General features: G+C 40.6%; 1 protein-coding gene across 2 annotated transcripts in view; it reads left to right on the top strand.

The window, feature by feature from the left end:
• Positions 1-4,643: 4,643 nt before the first annotated feature.
• The window catches only part of LOC117523111 (cytochrome P450 3A30-like), a 31,947-nt gene continuing 16,404 nt past the window's right edge, over positions 4,644-20,186 (top strand). For both annotated transcript variants that reach the window (XM_034184532.1, XM_034184531.1), the window contains exons 1-4: positions 4,644-4,813; positions 5,813-5,906; positions 6,225-6,277; positions 10,546-10,645. In XM_034184532.1, the coding sequence (XP_034040423.1) occupies positions 4,743-4,813; positions 5,813-5,906; positions 6,225-6,277; positions 10,546-10,645 (318 nt within the window). In that variant the 5' untranslated portion in view covers positions 4,644-4,742. The remainder of the gene's footprint in view (positions 4,814-5,812; positions 5,907-6,224; positions 6,278-10,545; positions 10,646-20,186) is intronic.

Raw genomic sequence — 20,186 nt, 5'->3', positions numbered from 1 at the left:
TCTGAGGCCGGTGATTCCATAATTTTTGCCAGGGGTTGTATTTGTCATATAATGATGACAGCAGTTGAGCCTTTAAAATGCATGCACATTCCTTTTTGTACAGCCCTTGAGCTGCAGCACAGAACAATCCAAATTCGAAATCCCTGGAAACCTTCAAAGGATCACAGAAGAGCCATCTACCAGGGATCAACTGTTGCTAAAGATGTGGGCAAGCAACCTCAAAAAGGAACATCATGCTCCTGCTTGGAATGGTACAATGGATGGCATGAGGAAAAAAACAGACGTAAAAACGAGGTGGAATATTTTGAAAATGCCCTGAAAAAGGAGATGGCAGCAGTGGTAGAAGGTTTTAAAAAAGTAATGGAAGTCAAGGAGATCAGATTCTGAGAAATACTTAAAAACCAGGGTACCTGTATCAGGAAAGAGCAGGACATGAAAGCGAAGCAATTCTTACAAAACCAGGGTGAGTGCTTCAGGAAAGAGCAGGCTTTGTTCCAACAAATAATCATAGAAAAGTGCCACCTTAAAGACAAAGCTGGAAGGCAAGGGTGCATGCTTTAGGAAACAGGAGAAAACTAACAAGGTCAGGTTCATTAAAGAGATGGAAGCCAAGGACGCCATGTATCAGCAACTGCTGGAAGCCAAAGAAGCCACTTTCCAAGGACTGCTGGAAGCCAAAGAAGCCACTTTCCAAGGACTGCTGGAAGCCAAAGAAACCACTTTCCAAGGACTGCTGGAAGCCAAAGAAGCCAGCTTCAAGAAGAAGCTAGAAACGAGAATACCAGCTTTAGGAAACTGAGAAGGCCAGCTTCCTGAGAGTGATGGAAGCCAATGACACCGTGTTTCAGCAACTGCTGAAAGCGAAAGATGCCACCTTCCAGAAACAGATGGAAATCATAGTGGTTGAATTCCACCAAGTCTTGGAACTGAAAGAGACTCAATTTCAGAAGGAGCTGGCAGCTAAGGAGGACATCTTCTGTAAAGAAATGGAGGTCAAAGAGGAGCACTTGTAAAGGCATTTGGCTTCCCAGAAGATCAGTTTCTGGGGTTACATTTTGCTGGTGTTGGTGTGGTAGTTGGCTTTATCATAGTAAAGTATTTTTCATTATGGGTTGCAAAAATTCAACACGTCACAAAGAAATAAAGGACAGCCCACTCCTCTGCTTGTTTTGTTCTGCTGTCTTGCTGTTTGTTTGACAGTAGAGTGGGTGGTTCATCAGGTGTGGCTGCACCTGAGAGATGGGACTGGCTGAGACTGTTTCACCCTCAGTCGTCTTGCTTTCTCTCTCTCTGTCTCTCTCTCTCTCTCTCCACATGGCTTCAAACAATTTAATTTTAATTTCAATTTAATTAGCTTATAATGCGCCAAATCACAGCAAAAGCCATCTCAAGGCACCTTACATGAAACAGTTCAATATAAAATGTAAATAAATAATTAAAAATGAATTAAAAATTTCAAATACATAATTAAAAACAGAAGTAAAAGAATAAAACAGATTAAAAAAAACTATTCATAAGAAAGAGAATAAAAATAGGTTTTGAGTCTTGACTTAAAAATGTCCGCAGACTCTGACTGCCTCACGGTCGCAGGAAGACTGTTCCACAGGGTGGGTGCACGATGTGAAAAGGCTCTTTGACCTGCTAACGACTTCTTCACCCTGGGAACACAGAGAAATCCCGCATCCTGCGACCGCAAAGCCCGGGCGGCACGTAAAGTTCCACCAGATCAGCCAGATAAGATGGTGCCAGTCCATGAACAACTTTATAAGTCAATAACAAAACCTTAAAATCTGCTCTCACAGAGACAGGGAGCCAGTGCAAAGATGCCAAAATGGGTGTGATATGTTCAGACCTTCTGCTACGTGTCAGAAGTCTGGCGGCAGCGTTCTGAACCAGCTGAAGACCCCTGATGCTGGACTGCGGTAACCCTGAAAATAGACCATTACAATAATCTAATCTAGAAGAAACAAAAGGATGAATCAGGGTCTCAGCATCAGCCATGGACAGGATGGGGCGGATCCTCGCTATATTTTGCAAATGGAAAAAAGCAGTCCTAGTAACATCCCTGATGTGGAGGTCAAAAGGCAACGTGGGATCAAAAATTACCCCAAGGTTCCTCATTTTGTCCGTATGATGTATGACACACGAACCCAGGCTGAGCGCCAGCTGGTCAAACTGATGCCGATGTCTCGCTGGACCAAGAACGATCATTTCAGTGTTATCAAAGTTTAAAAGTAGGAAGTTAATAGACATCCAACTTCTCACTGATAGAAGACAGTCCTCCAGGGATTTTATGGGAGTGAGATTTCCCGCAGTTATCGGCATGTATAACTGAGTATCATCAGCGTAACAATGAAAGGCAATCCCAAAACTCCGCCGTATACGCCCAAGGGGTGCCACATACAGGGAGAAAAGCAAGGGGCCTAAAACAGATCCCTGTGGAACCCCAAATCTCATGTCACCAAGGTCAGAGGTAGTGCCATTATACACTCAACAAAAATATAAACGCAACACTTTTGGTTTTGCTCCCATTTTGTATAAGATGAACTCAAAGATCTAAAACTTTTTCCACATACACATTATCACCATTTCCCTCAAATATTGTTCACAAACCAGTCTAAATCTGTGATAGTGAGCGCTTCTCCTTTACTGAGATAATCCATCCCACCTCACAGGTGTGCCATATCAAGATGCTGATTAGACACCATGATTAGTGCACAGGTGTGCCTTAGACTGACCACAATAAAAGGCCACTCTGAAAGGTGCAGTTTTGTTTTATTGGGGGGGGGATACCAGTCAGTATCTGGTGTGACCCCCATTTGCCTCATGCAGTGCAACACATCTCCTTCGCATCATCCGTGAAGAGAACACCTCTCCAACGTGCCAAATGCCAGCGAATGTGAGCATTTGCCCACTCAAGTCGGTTACGACGACGAACTGGAGTCAGGTCGAGACCCCGATGAGGACGACGAGCATGCAGATGAGCTTCCCTGAGACGGTTTCTGACAGTTTGTGCAGAAATTCTTTGGTTATGCAAACCGATTGTTTCAGCAGCTGTCCGAGTGGCTGGTCTTGGACGATCTTGGAGGTGAACATGCTGGATGTGGAGGTCCTGGGCTGGTGTGGTTACACGTGGTGTGCGGTTGTGAGGCTGGTTGGATGTACTGCCAAATTCTCTGAAACGCCTTTGGAGATGGCTTATGGTAGAGAAATGAACTTTCAATACACGAGCAACAGCTCTGGTTGACATTCCTGCTGTCAGCATGCCAACTGCACGCTCCCTCAAATCTTGCGACATCTGTGGCATTGTGCTGTGTGATAAAACTGCACCTTTCAGAGTGGCCTTTTATTGTGGGCAGTCTAAGGCACACCTGTGCACTAATCATGGTGTCTAATCAGCATCTTAATATGGCACACCTGTGAGGTGGGATGGATTATCTCAGCAAAGGAGAAGTGCTCACTATCACAGATTTAGACTGGTTTGTGAACAATATTTGAGGGAAATGGTGATATTGTGTATGTGGAAAAAGTTTTAGATCTTTGAGTTCATCTCATACAAAATGGGAGCAAAACCAAAAGTGTTGCGTTTATATTTTTGTTGAGTGTACAAGACACATTGAGAACGACTGGACAGATATGACGTCAACTAGGCAAGGGCACTTCCAGTAATCCCCCAAGAAATTCTCCAACCTATCGAGCAAAATATGATGATCCACGGTATCAAATGCAGCACTGAGATCTAACAACACCAAAACTGTAGTGATGTCTGAATCCATTGCTCGCAGAAGATCATTCACTACTTTAGTGAGTGCTGTCTCTGTGGAGTGATATTTCCTAAAAGCAGATTGCAGCGGCTCAAAAAGATCATTCTCAGTGAGGTGGTCTACTACCTGCCGTGACACCACATTTTCTAAAATTTTGAAACAGAATGATAGATTTGATATCGCCCTGTAATTTTTCAATACACTAGGTTCAAGATTAGATTTCTTAAGTAATCACTTAGTAATTTAATCACAAACCAGTTTGTTGATTATTAGTGAAATAAAGCTTTAACTGACCAGTTGTTTGTTTGTGTGGACTCTCCTAGTCTTCGTTACTTGCCTTGAGTTATTCATAACAAATGGGGGTTCGTCCGGAGTTTATGGTTAGTTGCTTTATCTTTCTGTGTGAGTAAAACTATGTGTAGTTGGAATGATAAAAAGCCATAAATGTATTTGATTGAGGCTGTTGCCATAAATGTATTTAATGGAGGCTGTCTTTCCCAGCTAGGCATAAAAAACATGGTCTTGGTAACTGATCACTTTTTGAAAATGTATACGTTTGGTTATCTTCAATATTGCAGCAACATTACTGAGACGCTACAGAATGACATGTGACGTTAAACTTCAACCAAAATGCAGCGCTGTACTTATGTAGTGTGTTTGTTGAATGGGTTATGAATCAGGTCAACCGCGACTAAGGCCTTTGTCTTTATTTTCCCCCAAGGAACTGTAGTGCCAGATGAATTCAATAAAGAAATAATGCACATTTGACCATGAAACAGCTCAGCTAGTTCACCAGAATTGTTCAGACAGCTATAGTTAAAGTGAAATTCTGACCTCCGATGTAAATACAAAAACCTTTTATGTCCGTGTGACGACTTTTGCTCCGCCCACTCCGGGCTGTGGATAAAGTTCACGTTAAAGCGCTTCCTCGTTATTTTTTTAAAGTAACGTGGGGGTTCAGCTCCGTGTGAATCCACGATGTTTTCCTTGGAATTCTTTTCAGCGACCACCTGGACTCTGCTGGTTCTCTTTTTCAGCCTCGTCTTATTGTGAGTCTGTTCGGGTCGATGTTCTGCTGCGTGTTTTTGGTGTTTTTCTGATGGAAGAGGGGGATAACGAGGAGAGGGCGTTGCTTTTCTAAAATTCACCCCAAATTGTTGGTTGATCTTTTGTGAGATGAAATTCGTTATTTTTAGAGGTTAAAAAAAAAAAAAAAACTTTGAAGAGAGCAGACGAATCGACAACTAGAAACATGTCTAGATTTCAACAAAAAAAATCTGTATTTTTAATGTGCCTGAAAACAGACAGAAATGTTATTTGTGATAATGTGCGTTCAACCGAATTTGAGTCAACTCCAAAATCTTACATAGATTTATTTCCATAATAACCTGTAGACACACCTGTCTGATGACGTCACACATTCTACAAATGGTTTGAGTGATGTCCTGTTATTACTTTATTGTCATACAGTTAAACATTATTTATATTCTCAATACCGTAGGAATATTTTCATGTGTGTGTGTGTGTGTTGGGGGGGGTCCATTAAAAAGCAATAGTGTAAAATAATTATTATTAGTATAACAACGTTACTTAAAAATAAGAACATTTACATTCTGAGCTTTATTTCTGAGTTTGTTTTTTTAATGCAGCAACTTAGAGATATCATACAAATCTCACTGCTAAAACTATAATTCATAAAACTACAAGACACTACAAGGATGAACAGATTAGTTTGTGGTGTATTTTGATGCCTTTGTAATATCCCACAGAGAGGTCTGCCACCTGCTGGTTGGATGGTGGATGGGTTTACAAAGTGGGAACAGCTGTGAGCCCTACGTGTATGCCCCCCCCCAACCCCCTTCCAAAAAAAAAAAAGAAAAAAGAAAAGGATGTTGTAGGTTTAAAATCTGGAGTTCCCCTTTTAAAGCTGTTGCAATGTGGAGAAAGAAGTTGAAGTTGCGTAATTGTGAACATCCCCCACCAAACTCCCAAACACCAAAAAAAAAAAAAAGCAGGTCTGTAATGGAATGTTCTTCTTTTAAATATAGGTATGGCATTTGGCCATTCAGAACTTTCACAAGGCTGGGAATTCCTGGACCAAGACCCATACCATTTCTAGGTACACTGCCATACTTGGCCAAGGTGAGGAACATGTGAATAATAGATATTTTAATGACTGATGTGATAATGTGATGTTCAACCATAAATCTCTCTTTGGGTTATGAAATACAGTATCCAATAATGTGACGGATGTGCAATAAAAGTTCAAATTAATCGCACCAATAAAGGATATAGATCATTTAGTTTGTGTCACATCGTACGTGTGAGTCAGTTTACTGCTGCTAAGAGAAAAAAATCAACTGTGACAAAGCTTTTGTTATCTATACTTGTAATGCATGTTGATATCTGTGGGATTATATGACCCATTGACCTTTAAACACCTGTTGAAATTCCTTTTAGGGATTTATTAATTTTGACCGTGAGTGCCAAACCAAGTATGGAGATTTCTGGGGGTAAGTTGTTGTATTGTATTTCAGATTTGTTTGTTTTTTTTGTTGTTGTTTTTTGTTTTTTGAAAAGGAAAGAAAAAAATAAGAATTTTATTCACATAAATGTAATTTTGTCCATGTTTATACCCATTTTTGCATGATGTAATAAAAGATATTACAGATATTAAAAATATAATAACAAGGTCACTCAGAGCTCACATACCTTCCAGTGAGGTCCAACAGGGTTGAGTGAGATTCCTTTGATATTTTTGCTATGTCCTGATTGCTAGCCTTTGACTACTTGCTGACCTTTCTTCTTGATCACCAAGCTTTGAATCTGACATTGGATTCAGATTGTTGAACATTGCTCCCGATTACTTATCTATGATCCTGATTTCCGATCTTTGAACCTCACCAAGGAGTTTATGCTTTCAATGCTGTCTGTTTATTTAGCTCACTGGGCAGAATCAAAGTTCAAGATCCATCCCTGTATTAGAATCAAAGGAATCAGAATCATAGGGATCAAATTCAAATGTATTAATTTATATAGCACCAGTTCATGATGAACTTGTCTCAAGGTGCTTCACGCAACATAATAAAAACAGAAAAAACTGAATTAAAAATTTAAAAACACAATAAAAAGACAAAACCATAAAAGAATACAAGAAAAAAACACATAACACTAATGATAAAACAAGGAAAACAAATGAGTCTGTAAACATGATTTAAAAGTCTCCACCGTATCCGACTGCCATATGTGTGCCAGGAGATCGTTCCACAGAGCTGGGGCACGGTAGGAGAAAGCTCTGTGCACAGGATCAAAATCAGAACTTGTTGATCAAAGGCAAGATTCACTCTGAAAGGATCTACCAGGATTTAATTAGCTCTTCCTTGACCAGAGGCTTACTTTTTCTTCAGTTTGCTGATTAGTCAAGTCATATTGAGACTTGACTTACCACTAATTGCCAAAAAAAAAAAAAGTTTTATGTAGGATTCTCCTGTAATATACCTCAGGAATAACATAAGAGAAAAATAGAAGGGGTGGAAGGGCCCAAAATACGCTACTTTGATAATTAGGTATGAACGTCAAAGGAACCAGTGAGACAACTGGAAATCTTGTATCTATCATCAAAACAAGGACTGAAATGTTATCCAAATTCACCTGTAGTGTTGTTAGAAATACAACCCTAATGCCAGTGAAATTGGACATTGTGTGAAATGTAAATAAAAACAGAATACAATGATTTACAAATCCTCTTCAACCTATATTCAATTGAATACACCACAAAGACAAGATATTTAATGTTCAAACTGATACACTTTTGTTTTTGTGCAAATATTTGCTCATTTTGAAATGAATGCCTGCAACACATTTCAATAAAGCTGGGACGGGGCAACAGAAGACTGGGAAAGTTGATGAATGCTCAAAGAACACCTGTTTGGAACATTCCACAGGTGAACAGGTTAATTGGAAACAGGTGAGGGTCATGATTGGGTATAAAAGGAGCATCCCCAAAAGGCTCAGCCTTTCACAAGCAAAGATGGGGCGAGGATCACCACTTTGTGAACAACTGCGTGAAAAAAATAGCCCAACAGTTTAGGGCCCTGTCCCACTGGGGAGAGGAGTAATTGCGCATGAATTAAGTATACAGAGTACGGGGGTTCGTTGTCATCCTCAACAAAAATGGCCAAAAATGACAAATGTCCCAGTATGAATTACGGATATATTAATAATATATAGCGAATATATGATGAACAGTCATGGTTATATAATGCATGTAGTGAGGAAACTGATCCGACACATTGAGATTATCATGGCAGTATTACAGGTGTATTATGAATGCATTGCGCACGTGTTGCACGTACACGGCCTCTGCATTGCGGTCATAAAATAAGCTCACTCGGGCCGTCTGCATCACTATTCACACCAACAATACAGCATCTGCAGCATTTGCTGGACTTTACAAGTTGATCAAAGAGTTAATGTTCATTTTGTCATGCGAGGGTTAACTGTTCATGAGTTTGGGGAGCGGGACGGGGGAAACCGCTCGGGGTGTGAGACGGTGTTTTTGTTTTTGTTTTTTTGAGAGTGTCACAGAAAACAGACTTCAGCGTGAGTTGAGGCTAAACAGCAACTCTTCCTTTTGTTGGTGTTAAATAAAAGCCCTGGATTGCAGCAGCTACGTCATTGTGGATCTACACAGCCGGACCGGCACTGACTGGCAGGTATGTCGCTTTCTGCCACATATAATATTTTGGGTTTACGTGACGTGTTTGTTATGCATTCACAGATTGTCCGCAGAGCAGATGTAATAAAAACACTTTATTCGTGGCCAATCTGTATGCAGTCGCTACAACATATTTTAGTTTGTGATGTTGATGTGATAGGCACGATATATATATGTTTTACACACTGTCCCGGTGTGCTGCCAAGCCGCAAATCCCCGTCAGTTGCGGATATCAGCGGTTAACGGCAGATATACAGCGCATAGAGTGAGTATGTATTGTGTTTGAATTGAGTATGTATGGAGTATGTAAGGCGGATGTTATCCACAGCCAAATTTTGTGCAGCTCAAAAATCCTGGCAATGGAAAAACGTGTCTCTGCAGATAATTGCGGACGTGTGCGGGTGTCAGCTAACTCATACAAGCATGTTTCACGCATATTGCGGATATTAAGCGAATATGAGCCAATTTTGTGTGCAATCCATACGTAAAACCTCCTAAACGCCAGTGGGACAGGGCACTTAAGAACAATGTTTCTCAACGTTCAATTGCAAGGAATTTAGGGATTTCATCATCTACAGTCCATAATATAATCAGAAGATTCAGAGAATCTGGAGAACTTTTTTTTTAACTTTGAGAATTTCTAAATTTGGAGCTGGCACGTGTGTATATGTGCTGTGAAATTCACTGTGTGTGTGTGTGTGTGTGTGCACGTGCTGTGCAGTTAAGGAGATGCTCGTTTTCCTCTGGCAGCAGATGTACTTTTTTAGATTTTATTGATAACAACACTCATAATTAATCATGCACAGAACTGATCCTGGAGCAGAGATGGTTATTGACAGGCTGCGTTTATGGCTGCAGGTGCACATCAACCTTCTTGGAGCTGCAGCTTTTACCGGGACTACATCAAAATTAGCAGTTATCACTTAAAAACGAGTCATTATAACACGACATCACACTTATGTCAACTTTGGAATTAATCTGTGCCTCAGTTCTCTACATTCCATTGAAGCGCATGCTGGGACGCTTCTAGTAGCGACGTCACTTGTCGGAAATAACCGAGTACTCATGAGTACTTTGTTTACAGACGTCTCCATAGCTGTTTGTTGCGAATGCCATATACTTTGAAACTGGTCACGGAAGTGCACAAAGAAATCCCGGTGGCTGGTCGCTAACAGCCTAAATCTAAATTATGATTTTGATGCGACATGTCCTTTAAATTGCTAGCATCTAATTGTGTCTAGGCTGTCATTTTTTTCCCTCTATTGTACAGGGACACAGTTGCTTCAATAATTAGATCATGTTCAGTGTCTGGGCCAGTCAAAAGATTTCTGCATGTTTCCTGAATTCAGAATCATTGAGCAGCATAATTAGCTAATTATCCAAAAGGGCACCCAGTTTCAGTTTTTGATATTTCTAACAACACTACAGGTGAATTTGGAACATTTCAGTCCTTCTTTTGACGACAGACACAAGATTTACAGTTGTTTGACTGGTTCCTTTTATGTTCATACCTAATTAACATGAATTAACATATTTTGGGCCCTTCCATCCTTTCCGTTGGTCTCTATTTTTAATGTTATTCCTGGGGTATATCAGAGGAGAATCCCACCTTTTTTTTTTTTTTCTTTTTTTTGCAGTTAGTGGTGGGTTGAAGCCTTAAACTGAATAACTTGACTGAACAAGATTGTCTGGTCTTGCCTGTGGTAGAATTGACTCGATCCCCCGCTGACAGTCATACAAATTCTTTGACTAAAATGTCTTTAGCAGAGGAAAAAAAAAAACCTAAAAACTTGAAGCAAGCCTTTGCTAATGTCCAGATATTTATGGGCCTAACTGTACATGCATAATAATTATTTCAACTTAAAAAAAACTTTCTCCAAATATACAGTAAGTGTGTAATTCTGCAGTCATTCTACTAATTGTAATAACAATCAGGGTTTATGGTGAAGAGTTTCCTGCTGCTGGAAAATGAAGAAAATGTACAGAATGTGTTCTTTCTTTGACTTCATGTGAATGTTTAATCATGTGGACATAATGTTTTTATGTCACTCTGTTTCTGTGAAGGATGTATGATGGACGGACGCCATACTTAATGGTTACAGACCCTGAAATAATTAAAGCCGTTATGGTGAAGGAGTGCTACTCCGTGTTCACCAACCGCAGGGTGAGAAAACCATCGTGTCTGACTGGGATCAGGTTGTTTCCATCTTATAACTTAAGATAAACACATTATCTTGGCATGATGTAATTTGCATTCTTTCTTCTATGAAGTTAAGTCATCCTGTTTGTGTGTGTTGTTGTTTTTTTTTTGTTTTTTTTTTTCTGTTTAAAAGATCAGTCCGGAAAGTTTTCAGATTTTTACACAAGGCCAAAATATGGCGATCAGATATTGCAAAGACTTTGCGCCTGTCCATGTGCCTGTGCTCAGCATAACTCCAGTCCTATTACAGCCAGGGTCTTCAAATTCATGGGGCGTGTTCTCGAGACACAGACCTTGGACAAGTTCAAAGATGGCTAACCTTGACCTATTTTAAGGGGTGAAAAGGTCATATTCTTTCTACACTCTTTCATTGACTACATGCTCATACAGCCAAGGGTATTTTAGCATTGTTTTATATTTAATATTGTAAAATTAGCTGTGAAGCTGCTTGTCTCTTGCCTATTGTCCTGTAGCCCATCCCAGCCTTTTACAGTGTTGGGTAGAATTTTCCATGACGCTTGTCCTCTGACCACTTGATGATACAGCGTACATACCTGATAAAACTGAAGGTCTTCATATCTCCATCTGGGGCAGACAGGTGTCATGAAATATTCTCTTCTTTGCTTATCATGCTGACACAAGACGCAGGCAGTACATACCATTCAAATAAATAACGCGAGCATGTCACCCGCATACAAATGTCAAATGCAACACACTCCATCCAAATCACATACCTGTACTGATCCATGCAATAGGGCAAGACCCGCCCACCTGGGGGCCGGTCAAGCATAGGCTTAAAATGTAGGCGGGGTGCTATGTCAGGGCTCTTGTATTCAACTCCGGTGGGGGATGTTTGCTGCAAGAGTCCATCGCTGTCGTAGTAACTCTGTTCAGGGAAGGCTTCTCTTTGGTGTTTAATATATTTATTCATTTTGATTTTCAAAAATACAATACAAAAATAAATACACAAAATAACGAAAAACCCTCCCCAACAAGAACACCCCGTTTCACTGTCAAACAAGTAAATGAACAGTTTTGCAGCAATACAGAGGACCAGTTATAGCTCAGACAGGCACATAATTTAAATAAAATAAAAATAAAATTATTACACCTGAACCTGTGTAGATGGCTGGTCAAAGAAAGTTAAAAAAGGTTTCCACACATTGTAAAATTTCTTCTCGGAGCCCCTCAGGACAAATCTTATCTTCTCCAGTTTAAGGTGAAACAGTACATCTTTAATCCAGTGTGACACTGTGGGTGGGGCAGAGTCCTTCCATTTCAAATGTATCAAACGTCGTGCTAACAATGTCAAAAAGGCAATAAGTTTAGGAGCTCCAGCCGGTAGCACCAAACCATCAGTGACAACCCCAAATAAAAATAAGGTTGGATCAAGTCTTATCCTCACCCCAAATATGCAAGAAAATGCCTCACAGACACCCCCCAAAATGTCTGGATTTTGGAACATTGCCAAAACGTCAATTAAAGTGGCCTCAGATGATTTGCATCTTTCACAGGTTGGATCAATTTGGGGATACATCTTTGCCAATTTTGATTTACTGAGATGTACTCTATGCACAATTTTAAACTGTATAAGTGAATGTCTTGCACACATGGAGGACGAATTGACCTTCTCCAAGATGTGTTCCCAGTCTGTTTCGGTATAACTAATTTGAAGGTCCTGTTCCCAGAACTGCTTAATAGCAGTCATGGAGGAGGAGCCCAAACATGTAATTAAGGCAAACATTGCAGAAATAGCTTTTTTTCTTGACAGGATTGAAACACATAATATCATTGATTACATTATTAGGGGGTTTATTAGGGAATCCTGGAATAGAAACCGAAAGGAAGTGCCGAATCTGCAAATACCTGAAAAAATGGGATACAGGTAAATTAAATTTATTAGCCACCTGTTCAAAGGAAGCAAACGTATTTTCAATAAATAGTTCTTTCAAAAGTCTCAGCCCACGTCTCTGCCAGCCATGAAATGTAGCATCATTTAGAGAGGGAGGAAAAAAGTAATTAAATGCTATTGGGCAGCCAAGGCCTATTCTCAACAAATCAAAATGCTTTCGAAACTGGAAGCAGATTTTAACAGAGTTATGAATTATGGGATTGTCAATTGCAAAGCTTTTTAATAACGGAATTGGTGCACCAACAACAGACGACAGTGTGAATGAATCACAAGAAAGTTTCTCAAGTTCCACCCAGGCAAGGTCAGTGTCGTCATGTTGATAGAGCATCCAGTAAGACAAACAACATAAACTGAATGCCCAGTAGTAATAACGAAGGTTTGGTAGGGCTAAACCTCCATCTCGCTTTGATTTTTGCAAATGTTCCTTGTGTAGCCATGGTTTCTTATTATTCCAAAGAAATAATGTAATAACCCGGTCTAGTTTCTTAAAATAGGTGTTTGGAATGTACACAGGAAGACTTTGAAACAAATATAGATATCTGGGCAATACAGACATTTTAACAACATTCACTCTCCCTACTAGTGAAAGAGGAAGTTTTGACAAATCTTACTGTATATTAAGTTGTAGTTGAGTAAAGTTTTCTTTAAAAAGATCCTTGAGGTTTTTTGTCACAGTTATTCCAAGATAAACGTAAATGTGCAGCAGTCTTAAAAGGGATATTGATTTTTGCTAATGTTGAGTCAGATAGATTTAAAGATAATAGCTCGCTTTTATGTAAATTCAGTTTATAACCTGACACAAGCCCAAATATATCCAATAGTTCCAGAATGGGAGGGATAGTGTCCTCCGCCCTAGATACATACAGCAGGAGATCGGCATAGAGTGACAATTTATGTTCAGTGCCAAATCGTGAAATGCCATGGATGGAGTGATTGTTTCTTATGGCTATTGCCAGCGGCTCAGTAGCCACAACAAAGAGGAGAGGGCTGAGGGGGCAGCCCTGACGGGTTCCATGGTGTAAAGGGAACGGTTTTGTGGTCGAACCACAATCCAGGAGATTTTTATCTTTTTTTGGAAGCAGTATTACACAAGCCTGGTTCCAACTACTGGGAAGAACACCTCTGGTAAGAGAGTCTTCGTATACTTTAGCCAAAATCGGAGTCAGTTTTTCAGCAAGTGTGGCATAGAACTCGCTCGGCAGACCATCAGGGCCTGGTGAACGGCGAGATTGTAATGATTTTATTGCTGCCATGATCTCCTGCTGTTGTAAAGGTGCATCCAGGGTGGAGACCTGGTCCGGGGACAATGATGGGATCTCTAGGTTATTAAAGAAATCAGAGATGAGATTAGGGTTATTAACATTTTCCGAACTGTACAAATTATAGTAATATTGCTGAAAGGCATCATTTATACCCTGCTGGTCAGTAACAATCCCCCCATCCCTAGATGTAATGCCATTAATAGTTTGCTTAGCCCTAGCGCACTTCAGTTGCCAGGCTAGAACCTCCCCAGCTTTATCTCCATGTTCGTAAATGTCACTCCGGTTTTTTAACAGCAAGTATTCTATAGAATGTGAAGTGAGCATGTCATATTCTGCTCCAAGTTTCAAACGTTCTTTGTAAATGTCTTGGGAAGGGCTCTGAGAGTTCTTTTGATCCAAATCTGCTATTTGCATTTCTAATTCTTTTTGTTTTGACATAGAAACACGTTTTTTTATTGGCTGTGAAAGATATCACCTGGCCGCGAAGGTAGGCTTTAAGAGCCTCCCAGACCGATGAGATGGAGACATCCGGCATCATATTGATTTCTATAAACATAGAAATTTGGTCAGAGATTAATTTTATAAAATTGTCATCACTTAACAAAAGAGAATTAAATCTCCAAAGCCGTCGGGGAGACTCTACACCATTGTCAGTATTAAGGGGGCATGGTCAGATATTACAGTAGGTTGATATTCGCTGTGACGGTCCCCGCCGTCTTGTAGCGGGGCGGGCCCATAATCAGGGGCACCTGGGCCCGGTGTCCCTGTCTCTTATTTAAGTCCAACTAAATCATTTTGTTCCTTCCTTCTCTCTTTTTTAGGACGTCTCGCTGCGCCGATTGGTAACAGAGCGCCTTTTTGCACAGCTGCACATCTTTGCACCTTTTAATTTATTGACTTAAACTATTGTAAATAAATACTTCTATTTTTCAAATCCTCTCGTTTGTGTCTCCTCCTTGTCACTGTCCTCTGAGCCACGGGCACGTGACAAGAGTGGGGGCTCGTCCTTTAAATTAAATTTTTGTAGTCAGCGCGTTTAGTTTTTGTAAATTTATTTGGTTAAAGTTTGTTTTTAGCCTGTTTTTTTTTTTGTGTTGGGGCTTTGCCGCGCGTGCTGATTACATGATTAGAATCCGGTGCGCACGCGTTCGTTTGTTTGTTTGTGGGGACACGCGAGAGGTTTGAAGCCAAATTGTTGTTTTTTTTTTTTGTTTTGCTTTTGTTTTGTTTTTTTTTTTTATCCGAGGTGAAGGTAAGTGCTGTCTCGTGCTGTATGGTGTTTCGGAGTCCTTCGTTAGGCTTTAGTGACTTTTCTCATAAGGAGATTTGCCTGCTTTTGTTTTGTGAGGGCAGCGGTCCGTGGTGTTCTGGGGGTTGTCAGCTTGCTGGTCGCTGCTCAGACCCATCAGGTTTTACCGCATAAATACCCACCATATGAGACCGCAAGAAGACTAGGTTAAGCAGGTAGATTTGGAGTTAAGTAGTTCATGGCGGGGGACTCCGAGGGACGTGCTGGCCCTCAGCCTCGGTTATGTGAGATTGGCAGTTTGCATTCAGTTCGTTTCACATTACTTTTTTTTTTTGTAACCATGGTTTGTGTTTCGCATTTTTTTCCACTCCTTCTGAAAGTTTTTGGAAAATTGTCAAAAGAAACACTTATTGCAGATAGCTAAACACTACGGCATACAACCCCTGGCAATAATTATGGAATCACCGGCCTCAGAGGATGTTCAGTTGTTTAATTTTGTAGAAAAAAAGCAGATCACAGACATGACACAAAACTAAAGTCATTTCAAATGGCAACTTTCTGGCTTTAAGAAACACTATAAGAAATCAGGAAAAATAACTGTGGCAGTCAGTAACGGTTACTTTTTTTAGACCCAGCAGAGGGAAAAAAAAATGGACTCAATTCTGAGGAAAAAATTATAGAATCACCCTGTAAATTTTCATCCCCAAAACTAACACCTGCATCAAATTAGATTTGCTCTTTAGTCAGCATTTAAAAAGGAGTGATCACACCTTGGCGAGCTGTTGCACCAAGTGGACTGACATGACTCATGGCTCCAACAGGAGAGATGTCAATTGAAACAAAGGAGAGGATTATCAAACTCTTAAAAGGGTAAATCATCACGCAGTGTTGCAAAAGATGTTGGTTGTTCAGTCAGCTGTGTCTAAACTCTGGACCAAATACAAACATGGGAAGGTTGTTAAAGGCAAACATACTGGTAGATCAATGAAGACATCAAAGCATCAAGACAGAAAACTTAAAGCAATATGTCTCAAAAATCGAAAATGCACAACAAAACAAATGAGGAATGAATGGGAGGAAACTGGAGTCAACGTCTGTGACCGAACTGTAAGAAACCGCCTAAAGGAAATGGGATTTACATACAGAAAAGCTAAACGAAAGCCATCATTAATACCTAAAGAGAAAAAAAACAAGGTTACAATGGGCTAAGGAAAAGCAATCGTGGACTGTGGATGACTGGATGAAAGTCATATTCAGTGATGAATCTCGAATCTGCACTGGGTAAGGTGAGGATGCTGGAACTTTTGTTTGGTGCCGTTCCAATGAGATTTATAAAGATGACTGCCTGAAGAGAACATGTAAATTTCCAGTCATTGATGATATGGGGCTGCATGTCAGGTAAAGGCACTGGGGAGATGGCTGTCATTACATCATCAATAAATGCACAAGTTTACGTTTATTTTGGACACTTATCCCATCAATTGAAAGGATGTGTGGGGATGATGAAATCATTTTTCAAGATGATAATGCATCTTGCCATAGAGCAAAAACTGTGAAAACATTCCTTGCAAAAAGACACATAGGGTCAATGTCATGGCCTGCAAATAGTCCGCATCTTAATCCAACTGAAAATCTTTGGAAGTTGAAGAAAATGGTCCATGACAAGGCTCCAACCTGCAAAGCTGATCTGGCAACAGCAATCAGAGAAAGTTTGAGCCAGATTGATGAAGAGTACTGTTTGTCACTCATTAAGTCCATGCCTGAGACTGCAAGCTGTTATAAAAGCCAGACGTGGTGCAACAAAATACTAGTGATGTGTTGGAGTGTTCTTTTGTTTTTCATGATTCCATAATTTATTTCTCAGAATTGAGTGATTCCATATTTTTTTCCCTCTGCTTGGTCTAAAAAAGTAACCATTACTGACTGCCACAATTTTTTTTCCTGATTTCTTAGTGTTTCTTAAAGCCAGAAAGTTGCCATTTGAAATGACTTTAGTTTTGTGTCATTCATGTCTGTGATCTGCTTTTTTTTTTCTACAAAATTAAACTGAATGAACATCCTCCGAGGCCGGTCATTCCATAATTTTTGCCAGGGGTTGTAGGCAAGGTGAGTGAAGAATCCTTTTCCTCTGCTGTTTGTAGGCCTGCTCCTAACGCGTTTGACGTGGGTGCTAGTCTGCACCTAATGCCAAAGTTTAATGAAAAAGATCCAGATACTTTTTTCATTCTGTTTGAGCACATTGCAGATGTTAAAAATTGGGCGGATTGTGATAGAGCTTTGTTGTTGCAGTCCGTGTTTACTGGTCGTGCCCAGGAGGCTTATTCTGCGTTGAACGCTGCAGAGTGTCTGGGTTATGCCAAAATAAAGGCTGCGGTTCTAAAATCCTACGAATTAGTCCCAGAAGCTTATCTCCAGAAATTCAGGAATTTTGAGAAAAATGAGTGTCAAACTCACGTGGAATTCGTTAGAGATTTAACCTGTCAATTTAATCGTTGGTGTTCTGCTTTGAATATTGACACTTTTGAGGGTTTGTCAGAGTTGATGATCTTGGAGCAGTTTAAGAACTGTATTCCTCAGCATGTAGCTACTTATGTTACTGAACAGAAACCCAGCACTGCTCTGAAGGCAGCTGAGCTGGCAGATGACTTTTTCCTGACTCACAAGGGGGCTGTGGGTGAAATTTTTCCATCTAGGACCAAGCCTATAGTCAGTGAAAGTCGCTCCTACTCGCAGACCTTTGCGCAGGGTCGCTCTGCTTCATTCAGAGGGCACTCTAGCAGGTGTAATTACTGTCAGGCAACGGGCCACTGGAAGTCTCAGTGTCCTGTGCTTAAGTCTAAAAGCAGGCGTAAAATGTACGTACCTTCAGCTCCTGCTCTGTTAGCTTCACACAATAAGTCCAGGAAAAAGTTCGATAAAGCTTTTGCTCCTTTCATCCATGATGCGTATGTGTCCATTGTGGGGAGCGAGCACCGTGTTCATATTAAGATGCTGCGTGACACAGGGGCTATACACTCATTTATAGTGGCCTCTGTGCTTCCATTCTCCTCCGCTACAGAAACGGGTGACTCTGTCCTTATGCATGGGATGGAGCTGGGTGTGGTCTCTGTGCCGCCAAGGCACACAATTGTTAGAATGTGGGTTTATTAATGGTCTGGGGATTGTAGGCATGTGCCCCGCTCTGCCGCTTCCTGGGATTTCATTGATTTTAGGCAATGATTTGGTTGGTAGTGCGGTGTGGCCGAGGTCTCCTTTGCCCGTGGTGACCCCTGAGCCACGCTCGTCGTCTCTGCTTGAAGAGCAGTGTTCAGAGGTGTTTCCGGCTTGTCGTGACGCGTGCTCAATTTCGTGCGTCTGAGTCGGATGTGCTTGAGAGCTCAGTCTTGTTGCCCGAGCTCCCCGCATCTGTCTCTGTGAAGGAATGGAGTCAGCATCAAAAGTCTGATCCAACTCTTTCAGTTTTGTTTGAAAATGTTCTTCCAGGTGACAAGGTATGGAGTGCTGCTCATGGGTACTTCATACAGGAGGGTCTGTTGGTGCGCAAGTGGGTCCCATGTCATGGTGACTTCGTTGGTGAGCCCATTTTTCAGATTGTTGTTCCTGAGATGTTTCGTGATGATGTGCTCAGAGTTGCCCATGTTGACTCTGGTCACTGATGTGAAAGCACTGTTTTTACAGGCGTTCAGTTTAGACATTCGTCATATTAAAGGTTCTAATAACTTGTTGGCTGATGCTTTGTCACGTGCGCCAGTTTAAAAAAGGAAAAAGCAAAGTTGCCTTAATTTTTGTGCCTCTCTTTTCTGCCTCTCCCCGGTTTCAGGCGCCGGAACTCTGGAGGTGCAGCAGAGGACGTGTGCTAAGCTTGTGACTTTACCAATTGGTGTCATCTTTAGCCTTGTATAGCTAAGTCTAATTTGATTCCTTGCAAATGGTAGAACTTCTCTTGTTTGATAATGGAAAATAGAAGAAAAAAACTTAGTCCTATCAGATTTTAAAGTAGTTTGTAAAGGAAAAAAAATGTATAGCTGAATATAGGTAAGCTGTAAATATTGTAATTTTGGTGCAACAAAAAAATATAATGTAGTACTACTAAAAACAAGAGAAAATTGTGCTGTTTGCAATTGGTTTGGAAAGTCCTTAGGTGGACTTCCCTTTTGAAGAGGGAGGGTGTGACGGTCCCCGCCGTCTTCTAGCGGGGCAGGCCCATAATCAGGGGCACCTGGGCCCGGTGTCCCTGTCTCTTATTTAAGTGGGCCCAACTAATTCATTTTGTTCTCTCCCTCTCTTTTTAGGACGTCTTGCTGCGCCGACCGGTAACAGAGCGCCTTTTTGCACAGCTGCACATCTTTGCACCTTTTAATTGACTTAAACTATTGTAAATAAATACTTCTATTTTTCAAATCCTCTCGTTTGTCTCCTCCTTGTCACTGTCCTCTGAGCCACAGGCACGTGACACTCGCATAATTTTATCTGAAGTTAATTTATCAGTAAAAAAAAGTCAATCCTGCTATACATTTGATGAGCATTTGAAAAAAGGAGTATCGTCTATCCTCTGGGTGCAAAAAAACGCCAAATATCTGATATTCCGTAAGTTGAAAGAAAAGATTGTACATAAGAAGCTGCCTTAGTAATTGAGTATCCGGTTCTTACAGATCGGTCCATAACAGGATCCAAACACAAATTACAATCTCCTGCCATAAGTAAGTGAGAATTTAAGCTGGGCAGGAGGCCAAAGACACGTGAAAAAAAAATTGGGGTCATCGCAGTTCGGTGTGTGTATATACAACCCCTGGCAAAAATTATGGAATCACCGGCCTCAGAGGATGTTCATTCAGTTGTTTAATTTTGTAGGAAAAAAAGCAGATCACAGGCATGACACAAAACTAAAGTCATTTCAAATGGCAACTTTCTGGCTTTAAGAAACACTATAAGAAATCAAGAAAAAAAGATTGTGGCAGTCAGTAACGGTTACTTTTTAGACCAAGCAGAGGAAAAAAATATGGAATCACTCAATTCTGAGGAAAAAATTATGGAATCACCCTGTAAATTTTCATCCCCCAAATTAACACCTGCATCAAATCA

This window comes from Thalassophryne amazonica, chromosome 13, assembly GCF_902500255.1.
Source record: "Thalassophryne amazonica chromosome 13, fThaAma1.1, whole genome shotgun sequence".
Lineage (NCBI taxonomy): Eukaryota > Metazoa > Chordata > Actinopteri > Batrachoidiformes > Batrachoididae > Thalassophryne > Thalassophryne amazonica.
Note: the sequence above shows the minus strand (reverse complement) of the source record. Positions and strands in the feature narration are given on the sequence as shown.